This window comes from Hypomesus nipponensis, chromosome 27 (genome assembly GCF_054491055.1).
Source record: "Hypomesus nipponensis isolate SF chromosome 27, ASM5449105v1, whole genome shotgun sequence".
NCBI lineage: Eukaryota > Metazoa > Chordata > Actinopteri > Osmeriformes > Osmeridae > Hypomesus > Hypomesus nipponensis.
Genome location: NC_140387.1, coordinates 4,112,501 through 4,130,065, shown reverse-complemented (window position 1 = coordinate 4,130,065; position 17,565 = coordinate 4,112,501). Strand labels below are relative to the sequence as shown.

Sequence of the window (17,565 nt, the reverse complement as noted above, 5' to 3'; positions counted from 1 at the left end):
GTTTGTTTGTTTGTTTGTTTGTTTGTTTGTTTGTTTGTTTGTTTGTTTGTTAAGGATCCCCATGAGTCTACACCATGGCGGAGACTATTCTTCCTGGGGTCCAGGCACAAAATAATACGATACAATATATATATCCATAAAATGCAGTACAGCATGATCAATTATCACAAAAACACAGACTTAGAAAACAACATTTACATTCAAAGTAAAATAATACCTACAATCCCTTAAACACCTAAAACAATAATCTGATCTACTATAATTTATTTTCTAATTATAGCTAATAGCTTAAGTTTCCTTTTGAAATCACATTTATTTCGTGTTAGTCACTAGTCATTTAGTGAGTTCCCCCAGCCAGTCCACCAGCAACTCCCTCTGGGGCTCCAGCTCTTGTGTCGTGTGTATGTGGGTCTGTGTGTGTGTGTGTGTGTGTGTGTTTGGGGGGGGGGGGGGGGGCGTGCATGGACAGTATAGATGTGTGTGTGTGTGTGTGTGTACAGGGCTGAATGTGTACATGTCGTGTATTTGACCAGGGGTGGGGGCGTGTGTGTGTATGTACAGAGTGTGTGTTTGGATTTGTGTACGCGCTTTAGCTGTTCTACTTTAACTCCGGTTCTCCCTCCCCTCCTCCCCCCCCTGCCCCCCTCTCTCCCCCTCCAGACCTGAGGAAGAACTTTGAGCAGGACCCTCAGGGCCGTGAGATGCCCATCAACGGGATGATCGTCCTGCACTGCCGGCCCCCAGAGGGGGTGCCTGTCGCGGAGGTAGGCTGGTGTCTCCATCAGATACCTCCCCCCATCTCCCCCATCAGATACCTCCCCCCATCTCCCCCATCAGATACCTCCCCCCCCCCATCTCCAACTTTTCACTTTTGCTTGGGATTCCTTGTGAAACATTGGTTTGCTACATTTCGTGGACCAACAGTATGATAGGGTATAGATGTGGCGTGTGCAGTGTGAACGAACGTGTGTTGTTATGGGGGTGGTTTGTACCTATATATTGTATATAGCCAAGCAAAAAATATATATATATTTATATATATATATATATACTGTATGCCTATATACTGTATATCTATATACTGTTTATGAATACTTACGTACACATAAGTGTGCATGCGTGTGTGCAATGAATGATTTAGTCCACACGAAATGGACCGGTTCTAAAGCCTGCTCCCACGCACTGTGAGGTCATAAAGCAGGAAACCCCCTCATGCATCCTTGATTGTGAGAAGGGGAGAGCAGAGCTGAATAATGCACACGGAGATCCACCCTCCTGCACCCGGCCTCTCTCCCGGGAGGGGCACCGCACCCCAGTCAGAGGTGAAACAACACAGAAAGCCGGCCGTGCAAATGTAGGGCAGGGCTGAAACCGAGCTTCCTTCTGAACCCTAACCGCTACTTACTCTGAGAGGTGTGGAGATGTTGGGGAAAGAAATCGAGCTGTAGAATCAATCCTGAGTAAAAACTTGAATCAAATCATCAAAAACTCTTTTGTATTTTTATTTATGCACTTTTATGCACTTTGAAATCTGTGTAGATTAGTTTTCTTGCAGGGGATTTGCATAGTTTTGCGATGCAAACAAACGCGTTTGATGCTGAGCAAATAGGGGTATTGAGCCATCCGTGTGCCACGCGTATATGTGTACATGAAATGAGATTCACATTGAATACGGGTTGAAGACAGGACCATCTAAAGAGCCTGCTTCTTATTCTCCCATGTCAGCTTCCGTTCAACTCCCTCCCTGGGGAACGCTAGCAAAGAGGGGTTGGATGTCTGAATTGTCCCTGCGTCGAACCATCCAAGGACTTCTTTATGTGATCCAGGCTTCTCTGTTGCTGTGTTGCTCACAGCAACAGCACACAATGCCACCCCATCTGTCTCCATGGCGATACTGCCAACGAGGCAGAGTGGACGTCAAGAGGGTTGCCTATAGGGCCGGAGACAGGTGGGGCTCTGCCCTTGGACAAGTCCCAGAGATTTAACCAGAGCCAAAATGGCCACCGCGACGAACCCTGGCTTCACCAGTGGAAACGGAACAGCAGGCAGAGCCATAACAATGGTGACTGCCGCTGGTGAGCCAGAATGGCAGGGTTTTTTGGGCTTGGCTGGGATGTGCTGTGTGCTGGGTGTGAAATGAAAACCGAGTGAGTGTGTGGAACTGGGTGAACTCCTGAGTTCAGTCTGCCCGTTGTGAAGACGATCCGAAAAGATGTGTGCTACAAGTCAAACCTCAAAGAAAGAAGAATGACTATTACCGAGTAATGAAAGTAGCTTAATGAAAACAATAAAAGTTAGAGCTGAAATTAAAGGCCAATATTAACTGTCTGGTTCAGGATCACATAGATTACTCATGGCAATAAAGAAAGTTGAGGTGGTAGAGGCGGAAAGAAAAGCAAAAAAATAAAAAAATAATTGAATAACTTAAAAGAAGTGAAAAAAAACATCCCAATCATTAGTCCCATATTAACTGCTCCAATCTTCCCCCGTGAAGTGTAATTAATCATTAAGTCGTCCGATCCAAAGTCATTTAAAGTGCTTAAAATGTAATTATTCACCGATAAACATAACATTTGCAAAGACGGAGTAGTGATAAGGCAAGGACACGGCAAAGCTGTCGACGCCCCCGCCGTCATAGAATGTCGCTGTCGGATTTGGAGAGCTCATTTGTTTTAATGTGATTTCTGGAAACCGCTGCTTGTTGGATGGAGGGCCGGACAAGATTGAGGCCGATAAAAAAAGAAGGGGCTGTCGTTGTTGGGGGGGGGGGGGGGGGGGGGGGGGGGGGGGGGTTGGCTTGTTAATGAAACTCTCAGGTAATTGAATTGGATAATACAAACCTGGAGACGGTCACAATGTATTTGTAACCGCCTTTGCGTGTCTTTAATCCCCCCCTCCCCCCCCCCCCCCCCCACTCCATGCATATCAATTTGACGCGGCGCGTTTGTTTTCAGAGGCTGGCAGAAGGGTGTTTCTCTGATATTCCCTTTATTCGTGGGAGGGAGGAGGGGGAGGGAGGAGGGGGAGGGAGGAGGGACGCGGTATTAACCATCTGATTCAGGAGTGTTTGTGCAGTGTCGAGGTTATGTCAACCCCCTTTTTCCTGAAAGCCCACGGCTTCAAACCCCCTCTGGGTTAAGAGGATGCAGCCGTCTCCTCGTCCTGGAGACGAAGCCACATGAAGAGACGGCTTCACAACAATATCAAAGGCTGGTACTGTATAGTCCTGTGGCACCAGGGGGGCACCGGCTGGGTCTGCCCCCTGCTGGTTCGGAGCTGTCACTGCACTGCTTGAAGCTTTGAAGAAGAAAACACCCCCACCAGGACGTAAACCACAAACCGCCAGAAGCACTCCACCGTTGTCAGCGACGACAGCCTTGGTGTTCAACTCGTTTTGCTCACACACAGTTAAGCCGGTTTGGTGGGCGGGGCCTATCATTTAGATAGCCGAAAAACTCAAATCAGCCAATTCAAAAATCCAAACTCAAGTTTTGATTGAACAAAAATACTACTCGATTATTTCTAAATGTATAACTTGGGAATGGGCATCCTACCACAACCTTAGCATCAACCCACTGGATATGATTGCCTTTGTCACTTGTGAAATCGGATAATTAGGCCACATTAATGTCTATGTAATTTCACTTAGTTCAGATGCTCTGCCATGATGTGCCTCACTTCCTTTTATATTGAAAATAGGCTTTATTAATCAAACAAAAGCATTCATTTATCACTGTTAAAGGCCAGCTAAAAATCATCCAGTTTAAACACACACGAAAACCATGCACCCCTTCTCATGCAACCTCTAACATCAGTTGAACGACCTGTAGGTTTGGCACCGCCAAAACCTCCCTTTCCTAGTTGTGTGACATCAGAAGGTGGGTGTGGCTTAGTCCAGCTCTGCTCCCTGATGTTTAATTGGAACAAATGTGCCAATTAAGCCGATTCTTTTACCTTGGTCCCAAGGCGCAGGCTTATCAGGGCTTGTTTGCCAGGACTCCCCTCACTGTCTCCTCATCAGCCCACGCACCTCATCAACAGAGAGAGAGACACAGAGAGAGACACAGAGACACAGAGAGAGGAGGGAGAGACAGAGAGAGGAGAGAGAGACACACACACAGAGAGAGAGAGAGAGAGAGAGAGAGACAGAGAGAGACAGAGAGAGACAGAGAGAGACAGAGAGAGGAGGGAGACACACACAGAGACAGACAGAGAGAGAGAGAGACAAAGAGAGAGAGACAAAGAGAGAGACAAAGAGAGAGAGACAAAGAGAGAGAGACGAAGAGAGAGAGAGACAGAGAGACAAAGAGAGAGAGACAAAGAGAGACAGAGAGGAGAGAGACGAGGGGAGTGACGGAGAGGGAGGGAGGGAGACGAGGGGAGTGACAGAGAGAAAGAAACAAGGAACACACAAACGCACGCTGAAACGCGTGGGCGTAAGGGAGAGCAAAAGGGAAGAATGCCATTAGTAGGATCATGAAAATCAAGTATCGTGTAATAAAGGTGAAATGCCATGACAGCAGTAATATACAGAATGTCTCGTGGTTTTCAAGAGTGAAAATGTTTTGGTCAGGTGAATAGCCACCAGTACAAAAGCGAGGCAAGCCTTGTGGGAGTGGGTTAAGCACTACAAAAACACTGCGCTGAAAACAAGAGCAGGCAAGTGAAAGGGGAAAGAGGACTGCAGATAGCCCCCATCAGCATCGTATCTCTCAAAGTGCTGGAGCTGAACTGGGCAAAGAGTGAAATTAAAGGCACATGATGAAAGACTTCTCTGGCCATCAAAGAGAGAAGAGAAAAAAAGGCACTTGAACCACCAACATGACTCTTGATTTATTGATTTCCTCCCAGTCGCATTTTTCTTTCAAGGCACTGTGAAAAGAGCAAAGCAATCTCTGAGATTGTGTGTTGGTTGATCTGGTATTCCCCTGGCGGAAGGGGACGTGAGAACACAGCACTCACCCACAATACACAACACACAACCCCCCTCCCCACACACACACACACACACACACACACACACACACATACCTACCAACTCCCAGTGGGTTGGAAGAGTTTTCAATCCTCAAACACACAGTCATTAATCAAAGGTCCCTACTCCCACTTTCCCCTCGCCGGTCACTCTCATTGAAAACCTCCAGCAAGCCGCACGTTTGGTGCAATTTACAGGTCCAGCCAAGCGAACAGGGGAGCATCGACAGAGCAGCTCTCAGTTTGTAATTTCTAATTACTTTCACTCACAACATGGCTGCTGAATTGGTAATGGTAGGACTGTGTGACCTGCCGAAGCCCGCAGAGTCAAGTTGAAATCTCGGACTCCCCAAGCTTCGATACAATGATTCTGAGTGTCTCACCAACGGACATTTTTAATTGCTGGAATGTATTTGAAACGCGTCTTTCTACCAGAAACCTCATCACCCTGCTCTGATAGGTGAAGTCAGGTGTGACTTGCAAGCTGCTCATCTTCCACTGTGTGTTTAACCCCCCTCCCTCCCTCCCTCCCTCCCTCCCTCCACCCCTCCTCCAGGTGGAATGGCTGAAGAACGAAGAGACGGTGATCTCGGACGGAATCGTCGACACGCGGGCCGACCACAACCTGATCATCTCGGAGGCACGTCTGTCGGACTCGGGGAACTACACCTGCCTGGCTAGCAACATCGTGGCCAAGAGACGTAGCAACACCGCCAGCGTGGTGGTCTTTGGTGAGACGATACATGAATCAATGTAACCGGTTGTAGATCGCTGAAACTCCCTCCTCAGGCATGTGTATAGACCCGCCCGCGCCAGCGAGTTGCTAGGTTTTTGTTGGCGTAGCTGGTTGTGCTCACGCTTGCGGAGTCGGGGGTGGCGAGTTCGAACCCGGGTGCGGGCGAACGTCGGCTGTGTCTACTGCGCAACCACGTCTGTTACATCAGCATAGAATGAGCCATTCTCATATCTATACAGTCTGCGGCGTTACAAATCATCCTTCAAACGATAAGTAACCGGTTGTCAAGAACCTTACTCACATCTCGCTGGGTTCGGGGGTTTTGATTTGTGTATAGCTCTGAAATGTACCAAAGTCGTTTCAAGATGAGATGTCTTTCAGAACAAACCTTAAATGTAAGAGGGATGTCTGTTTTTGACATCATGTCAATGCCTTGCCTCCGATCCCACTGTGATGCACAGCATGCAAGGCAGTGTGGTTGATACGGGTTAATATCCTGTAGAGATGAGCAGGTAATGAGCAGAATTCATCATCCTGTATAAAGGCAGGCAGACATAAAGCAACGTCGAGGTTGAAGGCTCATTTGAAGACGGCGATAGGCTTTGACAGGCGCTGTCACAAATCCTCAGCATTCATCCGTTAGCACTGCTAAGCACGTAGCGTTGTTAGCATTTAGCTAAAGGGCAGTAGGGCCTTTTATTGGTGATTCTCTGGCCAGCAGGCCTCCACACTCTAAGTGTATGGACCATTTTTTATTAACTTGTAGTGCAAGTTATTTATCTTAATATTCTTGTTGTGTTTTGATTCACTTCCCCTGCTGCCTTACAGCTGTGCTAGTAAGCTCCTTTTTGATTACAGCAGCCCAACGGTATACACACAGCAGGTGTTCTCTATATATATATATTTTTTTTTATTATTATATATTTATTTGTGTAAATAAACACCTCAACTGAAGCAGGTCAGCTAGAAATTCAGCAGACAACATACTTTTGGGGGGAAACCTATTCAAGCCCCATCAGACACTGTGTTGTGTCATGCTAATGTACACTGTGACGGACCTACTGCCACAGATAACCAGACAGATGGAGACAAGCTGGTGCGATTCAGCTCAAAACACCGAGACTGTCTCCCGCACCGAGAGAATGAGCTCATCAGTCAATCACTCAGGTGTTCTGAAGCAAAGCAGAAGAACCTGCAGACGCTGCCTAACTAATCTACCTGACAGCTCGTTGGTTGTTCCTCATACTTCATAGCGGATTTTGTGTCAGCGGTGATGGAATCCCAGGGAGAAAGTAGGTCAGCGTGCGCGCTGTCGGGGAGAGTTTGTTTAGACTCCCCGTAAGGTCGGCTGTCGTGTTACTCAGACAATAACTGTTTTATCCTTTTCATCTCTCCCCTTTGCCCTCGCTCCCTCGCTCCAGTCAATGGAGGATGGTCGTTGTGGACGGACTGGTCGCCCTGTAACGTGCGTTGCGGGCGGGGCATCCAGAAACGCTCCCGCACGTGCACTAACCCCGCCCCTCTCAACGGGGGTGCGTTCTGTGAGGGCATGTCGGTGCAGAAGAGCACCTGCAATGCTATCTGTCCAGGTAATCTTATCAATTGAAGCATTTTTATTAATTTAGCACACGCTTTTATCCAAAGCGACATACAAATAATTCATGTGGAAAGTAGTTAATAATAATAAGGTTTAATGCATAAAACGGGTCAACCCTAACAGAGACCGTCATTTCCGCAAAACACATCCACTTTTTCACAGTGTTGGAGGTTCCCCAAGACAACGATTGACTTTTTGGGGGGATGCTGTGCTTTAATAGTGACAACATGTTTTGAAGACAAGCGTCCCAGGGTTCCCTGCTGTGCTGTGCGCGGCGTTGCGTCCTTTCAAACGAGGACGCATGCGGTGACGTTCCACAGCCTGACCGCGTCATAGAACAAGAACACAGGGAAGGAGGGTCACTTTCACATCACCTAAGACTGAACACAGCCCGGGAAAGTAAGAGAGGTGAACAGAAAAACTGAGAAATAACGGATAGAATCGAGGAGCTGTCAGTTCCAGTTATCCAAAGAGGCTGGGTCACCGACGCTGCCCAAGTGCATTCTGGGTTGTGTTTAAGGTTCCATGTGACCTTCCAGCACCTATCAGGAGAGAGAGGCTCCTCGTCAGGGAAGAGGGTATCTGGCAGAGGCACTGCTTTCTCACGCAAATCCTCCAACACACACACACACCCCTCAGCCTGGGCTGGAAACTGGGTGGCAGGCAAACATGACATTAGCATTTAGATTAGCAGGGACAGGGGAACCTTGAGAGCCCATAGAGCTGTTAAGCTGGGAAGCAGACTTAATGGAACAAGACAAAAGCAAACCGCCTGTCTCTCCGGGTCACCCAGAGGGGGCAGACATGGGGCATTTCAAATATGGCCCCCAGAGAGAAAGCCGTTAGCTGAAATGCAGGGGGGGGGGGGGGGGGTTCCACAGCGACGAACTCAGGGATGTCCATGAACCTTGCTCTGGGATAATCCTCTTTTTTTTGTTGCCCTGCTCTGGTTCGTTTGCTGACGGCGATAGTCAACTCAGTACTCCTGAGCGTGCGGTTTTTTTTGCAGTCTATTGTGTTTTTGGTTGGCGTGTGTCTCTCTGTCTCTCTGTCTGGGCTGCCGCGTGCGTGTGTGTGTTCACAGCCCTGTGGCATGCGTGTGTTTCAGTGGACGGAGGCTGGGGGGCGTGGGGCGAGTGGACGGAGTGTGGCGCGGCGTGCGAGAGGCAGCGCAGCAGGGAGTGCACGGCCCCCGAGCCCAAACACGGCGGCCATCTTTGCGAAGGGGGGCCGGTGGCCACGGGCAACTGCACCGGAGGACTGTGCACCCAGAGTGAGTGTGGCTCAGTCGCCGGGGGCGACGACCGTGCCGCGCGCGCAACGCTGTCGTAGTCATTGTCACGTTCATCTTCATCATCGTCCTCTTTAGCGTCATCATCATCATCATCATCATATCAACTGTTGGGAGCACAATTGCATGATAGCACACACATTCCTCGTTTTAACAGAACAAAGCCTCCTAGTCGGGTTGATCGTCATTGCTGCCATGCTGTCGGCAGTAAAACAAAAGTCTGTCATATCTTCTGACAGCACGGTCTATCAGTCCAACCAAGGTGTACTTTGTCATCTGTAAAATGTTCCCTCCCTGGGGAAAATTGTAATCATCCCTTTATTTTCTCCCGCCCAGAGGGAGAAGCAAAAAGGCAATCAGGCTTATCATATTCTACACATCAATCTGCACTGCACCCACCCCTACACACACACACACACATGCATAGACACTCCCTGGATGATAGGCAGTCATTCATAGCCCATCTTCTGCACAGAAGCCCAAACACACATGCTTACTCTCACAAGGGCATGAACCAAAGAGCTATTACCAAACGGGGGTCGCTCCGCGGCCGGGATCGAACCCTCCCGACTCACAACGGTGTGTCTGTGTCTTTGCAGATCGCAAGCTGCTACACGACGCCAAGCCACAGGGTGAGTTCCTCTTCGGGGTTCCTCTCCCCTTCAGAAGCCCCTCTAGAACGCACGCCATCCCCGCTAGAACACACCCTGTCCTTCTCTAGAACACACGCCATCCTTCTAGAACGCACACTGTCATTCTAGAACACACACTGTCATTCTAGAACACACGCCGTCATTCTAGAACACACGCCGTCATTCTAGAACACACGCCGTCATTCTAGAACGGTCCACTCAGCACTATCCCTCGAGAACACCCAGCATCTCTCCACAGAACACGTCATCCCTGTAGAGACACTTACGCCCTAGAACACCCCCTATCTCTCCGCCACCGCCCCCCCCCCATCATCACACAGCATCATCATTCCTCCACTGGCATTACTTTATAACATTAAAACATGAATATGATATCCATTTTTGCTACACGTACAATAGCACCTGGAAACTACAGGTGGGCTTGATGCTTGGAAATGCATGTGTGTGAAAACACACAAAATGTTTGTCAGTAAATCACCACAAAGTGCCAAACATTGGCCAGCTGGAAAAGTAAAGTGTATTTCCCATTTTCGGGAAAAAGCGACAGAGCAGCCTGCTTACCAGAACTTCCCCTGCCCTCAATTAACCTGCCAGCATAGCTGGGAACTCAACTCTGCATATTCCTCCACATTTCTCACTTTCACAGCTTGAGGCTACTTAAAAGTTTGTTTTTGTCTGGATCTCATTATCTTTAGGAGACAAGCAAGCAGGCTGCTTCTCTCTCTCTCTATGTTACACACACACACACACACTTATTGGTGTGTAGTTGGGAGCTAGACTGCTGGTCAAACTAGATAAAACATAATCACGGCGATGAGGTAATTGAAAGAATCGGTGGTGTCACTTTGTCCCGGGGGAGCACGGAGGGAAGTCCCTACGCCACAGCCATTTTGAAATGACAGTCAGGTTCTGTGTTGATTACAATCGCCTTGCTTTTGAGGTTCCTCATTAGTTTGAGAGAGGGGAGAGAGGGAGGGAGAGGAGAGTGGCAGGGGCGAACATAAACCAGCCAAACAATAGCGCCCAGGAAGCTGAGTGAAACTTGAGGTGTCCGTCTTTCTGTCTGTTGCCTAGAAACTTGGCAGTTCTATCTGAGGAGCTCAGACAGGATGTATACATGCAGGCTCCCAGAACTCCTGCCAAAGCTTTTATCTGACTAAACTATAGACAATTTCTTGTCCTTGGAAACTAGTAAATGTGGTTGTTTGTGCTCTTCAAACAAACAAAATAACTTTGACCTTGTTGATTTAAGAGCTTTCCATCCCCACTCTCTCTCTCTCTCTCTCTCTCTCTCTCTCTCTCTCTCTCTCTCTCTCTCTCTCTCTCTCTCTCTTTCTCTCTTCTCTTCCCTCTCTCTCACCCTTCCCTCTCTCTCTCTCTCTCTCTCTCTCTCTCTCTCTCTCTCTCTCTCTCTCTCTCTCTCACTCTTCCCTCTCTCTCACCCTTCCCTCTCTCTCTCTCTCTCTCTCTCTCTCTCTCTCTCTCTCTCTCTCTCTCTCTCTCTCTCTCACCCTTCCCTCTCTCTATCTCTCTACTTCTAATCGGAATTCTTTTTTGATTTGTCCCTCACCTGTCTTGTTTTCTTCCCCTCAACTTTCTCTCTTTCTCCTACTAACTGAATGTGTGTTTCTCTCTCCCTTACGTCTCTCTCTCGCTCTCCTTGAATTCCTCTGTTTCACCTCTCTCTCCCTCTTCTTTCTCACTCCCTCAACTATTTCTCTCTCTCTCACCCTCAACTCTTTACTACACCTCTGACTGCATGTCTCCTGTTCTCCTGTCCTCTCTCTCTCTCTCTCTCTCTCTCTCTCTCTCTCTCTCTCTCTCTCTCTCTCTCTCTCTCTCTCTCTCTCTCCATCTCTCTCTCTCCCCCTCCCTCCCCCTGTCCCCCAGGCCTGGAGAGCAGCAGTGACGTGGCCCTGTACTCCGGCCTGGCCGCGGGGGTGGTGACGGTGGTGGCGCTCATCGTGGCGGTCACCCTCTACCGGAGGAACCAGAGCGAGTACGGCGTGGACGTCATCGACTCCTCCGCCCTCTCCGGGGGCTTTCAGTCCTTCAGCTTCAAGACCGCTCGCCAAGGTCAGCAGGACACACACACACACCCTCACACACACTCTTAGGATTGAGCGGTGATGATGGTGAAACGGCGGAAAATGCAGGTTACAATACGCAGCAGATGGAGGTGGGGACGCACGCATGAGGTTGCCAATACCTTGTTGAAACTGAACTGCACGATTCGTCGTGCGTGACTGACTGTCCTTGGGAGAATTTTTGCTCGCCGGCCAATCGATGTGTGTTTAATTTTTTTCATTTTTCATTTTGTTCGACCCCCTTCACAGTCGTCGTGCTCGCCCAAGGTCGACTAGTTTGAGCGGTGACTCGGTAGGGCGACTTCGGCGCGGTGTCAATGAATAGTCTCTACTCTTCTCTCTCTCTCTCTCTATTTCTGTCCCTATTTGTCTCTCTCTCTCTCTCTCTCTCTCTCTCTCTCTCTCTCTCTCTCTCTCTCTCTCTCTCTCTCTCTCTCTCACCTCTATATCTGTCTCAGTGTGGTTGTTCAATCTATCTGCCTCTTGCCCTCCGTTTTAATTAGGGTTCCTAGCGTACAGGGGTGCGATGCATTCCCACGCACACGGTGTGACAGCCAGGGTTGAATCGAACACCTGCAACCCCCCCCCCCAAAAAAAGAAGAGAAAAAAAAGGTCTCTTTTTGCTTCACAGAGGCATAAGACCTAAGCGTGTTTTCGTAACCCAATGAGGGAGAGGGGGGGGGTTAAACATGACACAGACACGCTTCCTGTTTACCCTCCCTCCTTGCCTTCCTGAAGTCGACCTCGATGTTTCTCCGCTAATTAGAAAACATTGTATGTGAGTGCGAACGCGGCCTCCAGTGCCTGTATTGTAAGGCTGCTTTACATGTACAGTTTGCATCAATCATTCCTCGGGAACGCCTGCATGCTAATTGGCTAACACGCTTTAGAACCGCTCGCTTGTCATATTCCACCGCCGCCAAATTAGCCACTGCGCTTCTATCATTCGCCCTCGTAATTGTCAGCAATTTCAGTCAAACTCGCAGACCTTGTTTCTGTTACTTTTGGACAGGGTTGTTGAAATGCTGTGTAAATGGAGGCAAGGAGAGCTCGCGGATGAATGACTGTGATGAGAGCACGTGAAGATCTATTTTTCTCACCATCTCAGTTTTTCCCCATCTGCTCAGTCGTTTACGGTGCTTTTGAGCACTATTTTCATGTCTATTTTGAGCTTTCACACCACAATTCTCACAGTGAGACCTTGTTTTTAATGAAAGTTGTCACGTGACGAATTTCTAACTCAGGATGAAATGACACCACTCTCACCTCCCCTTCTAGTCAAAGCAACACATTTTTTTGGTAATGTGCTGTTGCTATGGAGAGCAGTTGGTTTGTTACATTTCTTTACCTCAGTTTGAACTGTTTTGTGGCATCCTCTGTTGTCATGGATAAGTATTTTGCCATCCTTATGTCAATGGTGCAATGCGGGCCGGGAAAACTGCCGTTGCCATGGAGCCACCAAGTGGTCTGACTGACCTCTTCCTGTCGCTCCCTGTCTCTGTTTTCTGTCGTCTTTGAATCTCTCCCAATCATGCTCTCTCCTCTCCCTCTCTCGCTTTCTCTCTCTTTTTCTCTTTCTTGTCTACTGAACTCTCATCTCCCTGTGTCATTTTCTCTCCCTCTCTTCGACTCTCTCCATCTTTCCGGATCGTGTCCTCGCTCTCATTTCCATTCCATCCATCTTTCCACCTCTTTCTCTCTCTCTCTCTCTCTCTCTCTCTCTCTCTCTCTCTCTGTCTCTCTCTCTGTCTTTCCCTCTTTCTCTTTCCTTCCTCTCTCTCTCTCTCTCCCTCTGTCCTGGACACAGGAAACCCTCTCCTGATCAGCTCCTCCCTGCAGCCGGACCTGACCGTGTCTCGGACCTACACCAGCCCCATCTGCTTCCAGGACTCCATGGACAAGGAGTCAATGGCGGAGCGCTCCCTCCTCGACCCCCTGCCCGACATCAAGGTCAAAGGTCCGTCTTCATCCGTTGTTGACGTCTTCGCTTTTCTATATTTCTTTGATCGTCATGGCGTTTCCGTGCAACGTCAATGTGAGCTGAGGAAAGCATCCCCCCCGCTCTGAAATGTGCAAACAGGTCAGAGTTCCTTCATGGTGTCGCTGGGCGTGTCGGAGAGGGCCGAGTACCACGTCAAGTCCCACCCCCAGACCTTCCCCCGAGGGCTGGCCCCAGACTACAGCGCGGTGGGGGTGGGGGCCACCATGGGGAGGCAGGAGAAGAGCCTGTTCAACCCCCACACCTCCGCCACCCCTCTCAGACCCCCTCTCAGGACGGCCGGGGTGTTCGGACATGGGGGAGGTCGGCTGGTGGTGCCGGAGACAGGTGGGGGAATACACACTCTCTCTCTCTCTCTCTCTCTCTCTCTCTCTCTCTCTCTCTCTCTCTCTCACTTTCTCTCTCACTCTTGCTATCTCCCTCTGTCTCCATCTCTCTCTGTCTGTCTCTCTCTCTCTCTCTGTCCCTCTCGGTGGTGTCAGTGCTGTCACTCACACTGTCAAACATGTACTAAATGGAGAAGAGGCGTACACAGATTAAGGGCACACAGTCCCATAACATGTTTACACACTATCGCACACACTCACACACACACACACACTCACACACACACACACACACAGTCCACATCCTTCCCCTCCTCCATCGCCAGTGGCACCTTTCTCTGCTGCAGAGCTAGATTGTCTTTCTGAGAGGAATTGTCTGCAGCTACACTACTGTTAGTAGTTATGTGTGTGTGTTGGTGTGTGGGGGGAGAGAGAGAGAGAGAGAGAGTTACTGTAGCATTGATTTAAGAGCCCCAGACTACCTGGCTGTCACATCCCTTCATGTCACCAGTAAAGACACCTGACAGAAGAGCAGGTGTGTGTACGCGAGAGAGAGGAAGTGTGTGTGTGCGCGTCTGTGCGCGTGAGCCGCGTGCGTGAGGGCGAGCGTGTGAGCGTTTGTCCCCCTTTCGAGTGGTGTGTGTCCGTGTCTGTGTGTGTCTGTGTGTGTCTGTGTGTGTCTGTGTGTGTCTGTGTGTGTCTGTGTGTGTCTGTGTGTGTCTGTGTGTGTCTGTTCGTGTGCGTGTGCTCAGCTGTTGTGTCTCTCCCTGTAGGCGTCAGCCTGTTGGTGCCCCACGGGGGGATAGCTGAAGACACGACCTGGGAAATGTACATGATCATCAGCCACGACGATAGCAGGTGAGCCAGTCACAGCGAGAGACGGAGCCCTGCCCCCTTCCATCCCCCCTCCCTCCCTCCCTCCCTCCCTCCCTCCCTCCCTCCCTCCCTCCCTCCCTCCCTCCCTCCCTCCCTCCCTCCCTCCCTCCCTCCCTCCCTCCCTCCCTCCCTCCCTCCCTCCCTCCCCCCCCCTGCTCTCTGTCTCCTCTCTCACTCCATCACACTCCATTTCTCATCTCTGCTCCGGGCATCATCGTGTTTGTCTCTCTCTGTCCTCATCATCTGCTCACACACACACACACTGCCGCACACGCACGCACACACACACGCACACACAAAGAGACAGTACCACATCTGCTCTCACTCTCAGTCTGGGCTCAGCAGGGGCCACAAGCTCATCAGGGGGGGGTGGGGTGCGACACAGCCTTGCCCAGCCCTGCCCGGCTGAACACCTCTGGCTCGCACACAGATTGGTTCTCTTTCTACCGGGGCATCTGTTGTGTGTCCCTGTATTTAACTACAAAACATCCCATCGTCATCTGCTGACTGTTTAGACCTGGGAATGGTGAGGATAGGATCGGGAGCTGTTTGCCTTGCAGTCATATAGAAGGAGTCAAGAACAGGCCGAGAGGCCAGGTTAGCGACTGTTTAGAGGTCTGTCACCTCGCTTTGGCAGTCACGACTTTACCCAAACTATTACTCAAAGATGCAGTGGCACAGTACATTATGGCCGCTTGTGAGAAGTTTTATTCTTTGCCACAGTCCCTAAATAAAAACGTCCTAGCTGTAGAGGCGTAAGCGCCTGTCAACAACTGATCGCCCTCGACAACCGGGTTGACCCTGACCGCGTGTCAGAAGCCTGCTGCCGCCGTGGCCGGAACAGAAGTGACCCCCGTCAGTCGCCTCAAATCAGGGTCTCATCTCACCCCACAGCCTCCTCCCCTCCCTCCTCTTCCTTCTTTCCTTCTCCTCCTCCCCTCCTCCCTCCATCCTCTTCATCCCCCCACCCTCCTCCTCCTCCCCCCTCTTCCTTTTCCCTCCTCCTCGTTCTTTCTTTCTCCTCCTCCCCTCCTCCCACCCAACTCTTCCTCCTGCTCCCCTCTCTCTCCTCTTCCTTCTCTTCCTCCCTCCATCCTCTTCCTCCCCCCTCCTCCACCCTCCTCCTTTTCCCTCCCCCCTCCTCCTCCTTCTTTCTTTCTCCTCCTTCCCTCCTTCTCCTCTTCCCCTCCTCCCTCCCTCCACCCCTCCTTCACCCACCCTCCTCCCTCCCTCCCTCCCCCTCCCTCCCTCCCTCCCTCCCTCCCTCCCTCCCTCCCTCCCTCCCTCCCTCCCTCCCTCCCTCCCTCCCTCCCTCCCTCCCTCCCTCCCTCCCTCCACCCCTCCCTCCTCCCACTCTCCTCTTCCTCCCTCCATCCTCTTCCTCCCCCCTCCTCCTCCACCCTCCTCCTTTTCCCTCCCCCCTCCCCCTTCCTCCTCCTTCTTTCTTTCTCCTCCTCCCCTCCCCCTTCCCTCCTCCTCCTCCTCCCCTCCTCCCTCCACCACTCCCTCACCACCCTCCTCCCTCCCTCCCTCCCCCACCCTCCTCCCTCCCTCCACCCCTCCCTCCTCCCACCCTCCTCTTCCTCCTACTCCCCTCTCTCTCCTCTTCCTTCTCTTCCTCCCTCCATCCTCTTCCTCCCCCCCCTCCCTCCCCCCCTCCTCCCTCCCCCGCGGGGAGCAGATCAAGATCAGAGGTCAGGCATAGGTCACGTCTGCGGCTCAGCGGCGGACGGCCCTCGCGTCCCTCTACAGACACCTCGCCCGCCGTGCCCTCCCGCCCCCAGCCCTCCTCTCTCCCCCCCATCCCATCCCGCTGAGCCCGGCCCCCACCTTGAAGGTTCCTGCTCTGCTCCGATAAGCCCGATGCTGTTTACTTCCCTGGCTACGGTGAGAGAGGAACCGCGGGGGGGGGGGCCGCGCTCCGCTGGGCTGTCACTCACAGCCTATCTTCTGACAGCCAAAGAGACCAGGGGAGAAATTGAATCTTTTCTTCCCATTGAAACCTGGCTTGCTATTCTACATACAAGTAAGACGCTTCTCTCCTCTGCGGAGAGTGAGAATCGATCAGTTTCTGGGAGGGAAAGGGAGAGGAGAGGAGGAGAGGAGAGCCAAGAAGGTGTAGAGGACGGTATCTTCCCATGCTTCAGGCCTCTGGTGGAGTCCACTCCCAGACCTCGACAGCAATGCCCAGCCTTCAACCAGCTCACAAGCTCCCCTGCTAGCTGGAAGCTGGGGGCCGGAGACTCGAGGCTGGAGATTATTGAGAGGGGCGGGGAGGGGCTGTTGGAGGAGGTGTGGAGGCGGTGTCTCGTGGGCCTCGTCCTGACCTGTCCCCTGTGCCTCCTCGTGTGACAGCATGTGGATGAGAGACGGAATGACAGGGTGTGAAGGGGACACATGTCACCTACAGGTGACACACAACATGTGAGATGTAGCTGTTAGGAAGAAAGGAGGGAAAGCTTGGACTAGTGAAAGACTAGTGTTGATAAGTGCTAGTTGATGAAAACACCTTTTATTTATTGTTGTGCCACGGCTCGGGTGAATGTTTGATTCTGATTGGCTGGAAGAGGGTGTGCATGCTTTTTTTATGAACGTAACATTCGTGTTAACGTCGTGTGGATGAGGGGCAAATATTTTCCATTTTTGAAACAAGCTCGCTGCCTGTTGTTATGGACTAGCACCTCATACAGTAAGTGTCACCCATCCACTGGGAGAAAGCGTTGAGGATAACGCCCATGACAGGTTCCGTTTGAAAATACCTGTTGAAAAGGAGCGAATAGCACATCATTTTGTTTTCTTTGGGAAGTGGCCATAAGCGGGATAACACGTTCCGAGTTTGAGATGTGCTGTTAAAAATGCCCGATGCAGGCGCTAATTGGGGAAGTGCATTATCCGTCCTGTATTACAGTTTACCTTAGGCCCCTCGCACACAGCCTCATTATGAGAGTAAGCCAAATCAATCATATTCTTTCTCCTGCGAAACCCCATCGCTCTCTCAGTTGTGGAACCACCCAGACACTCACCTA

General features: G+C 50.8%; 1 protein-coding gene across 1 annotated transcript in view; it reads left to right on the top strand.

Moving 5' to 3' along the window:
* The window catches only part of unc5da (unc-5 netrin receptor Da), a 41,830-nt gene that overhangs the window by 12,732 nt on the left and 11,533 nt on the right, over positions 1-17,565 (top strand). The window contains exons 4-12 of the mRNA XM_084694266.1: positions 661-764; positions 5,531-5,705; positions 7,132-7,299; positions 8,416-8,580; positions 9,198-9,230; positions 11,142-11,327; positions 13,146-13,295; positions 13,419-13,664; positions 14,437-14,521. Coding sequence (XP_084550392.1) covers positions 661-764; positions 5,531-5,705; positions 7,132-7,299; positions 8,416-8,580; positions 9,198-9,230; positions 11,142-11,327; positions 13,146-13,295; positions 13,419-13,664; positions 14,437-14,521 — 1,312 coding nt within the window. The remainder of the gene's footprint in view (positions 1-660; positions 765-5,530; positions 5,706-7,131; positions 7,300-8,415; positions 8,581-9,197; positions 9,231-11,141; positions 11,328-13,145; positions 13,296-13,418; positions 13,665-14,436; positions 14,522-17,565) is intronic.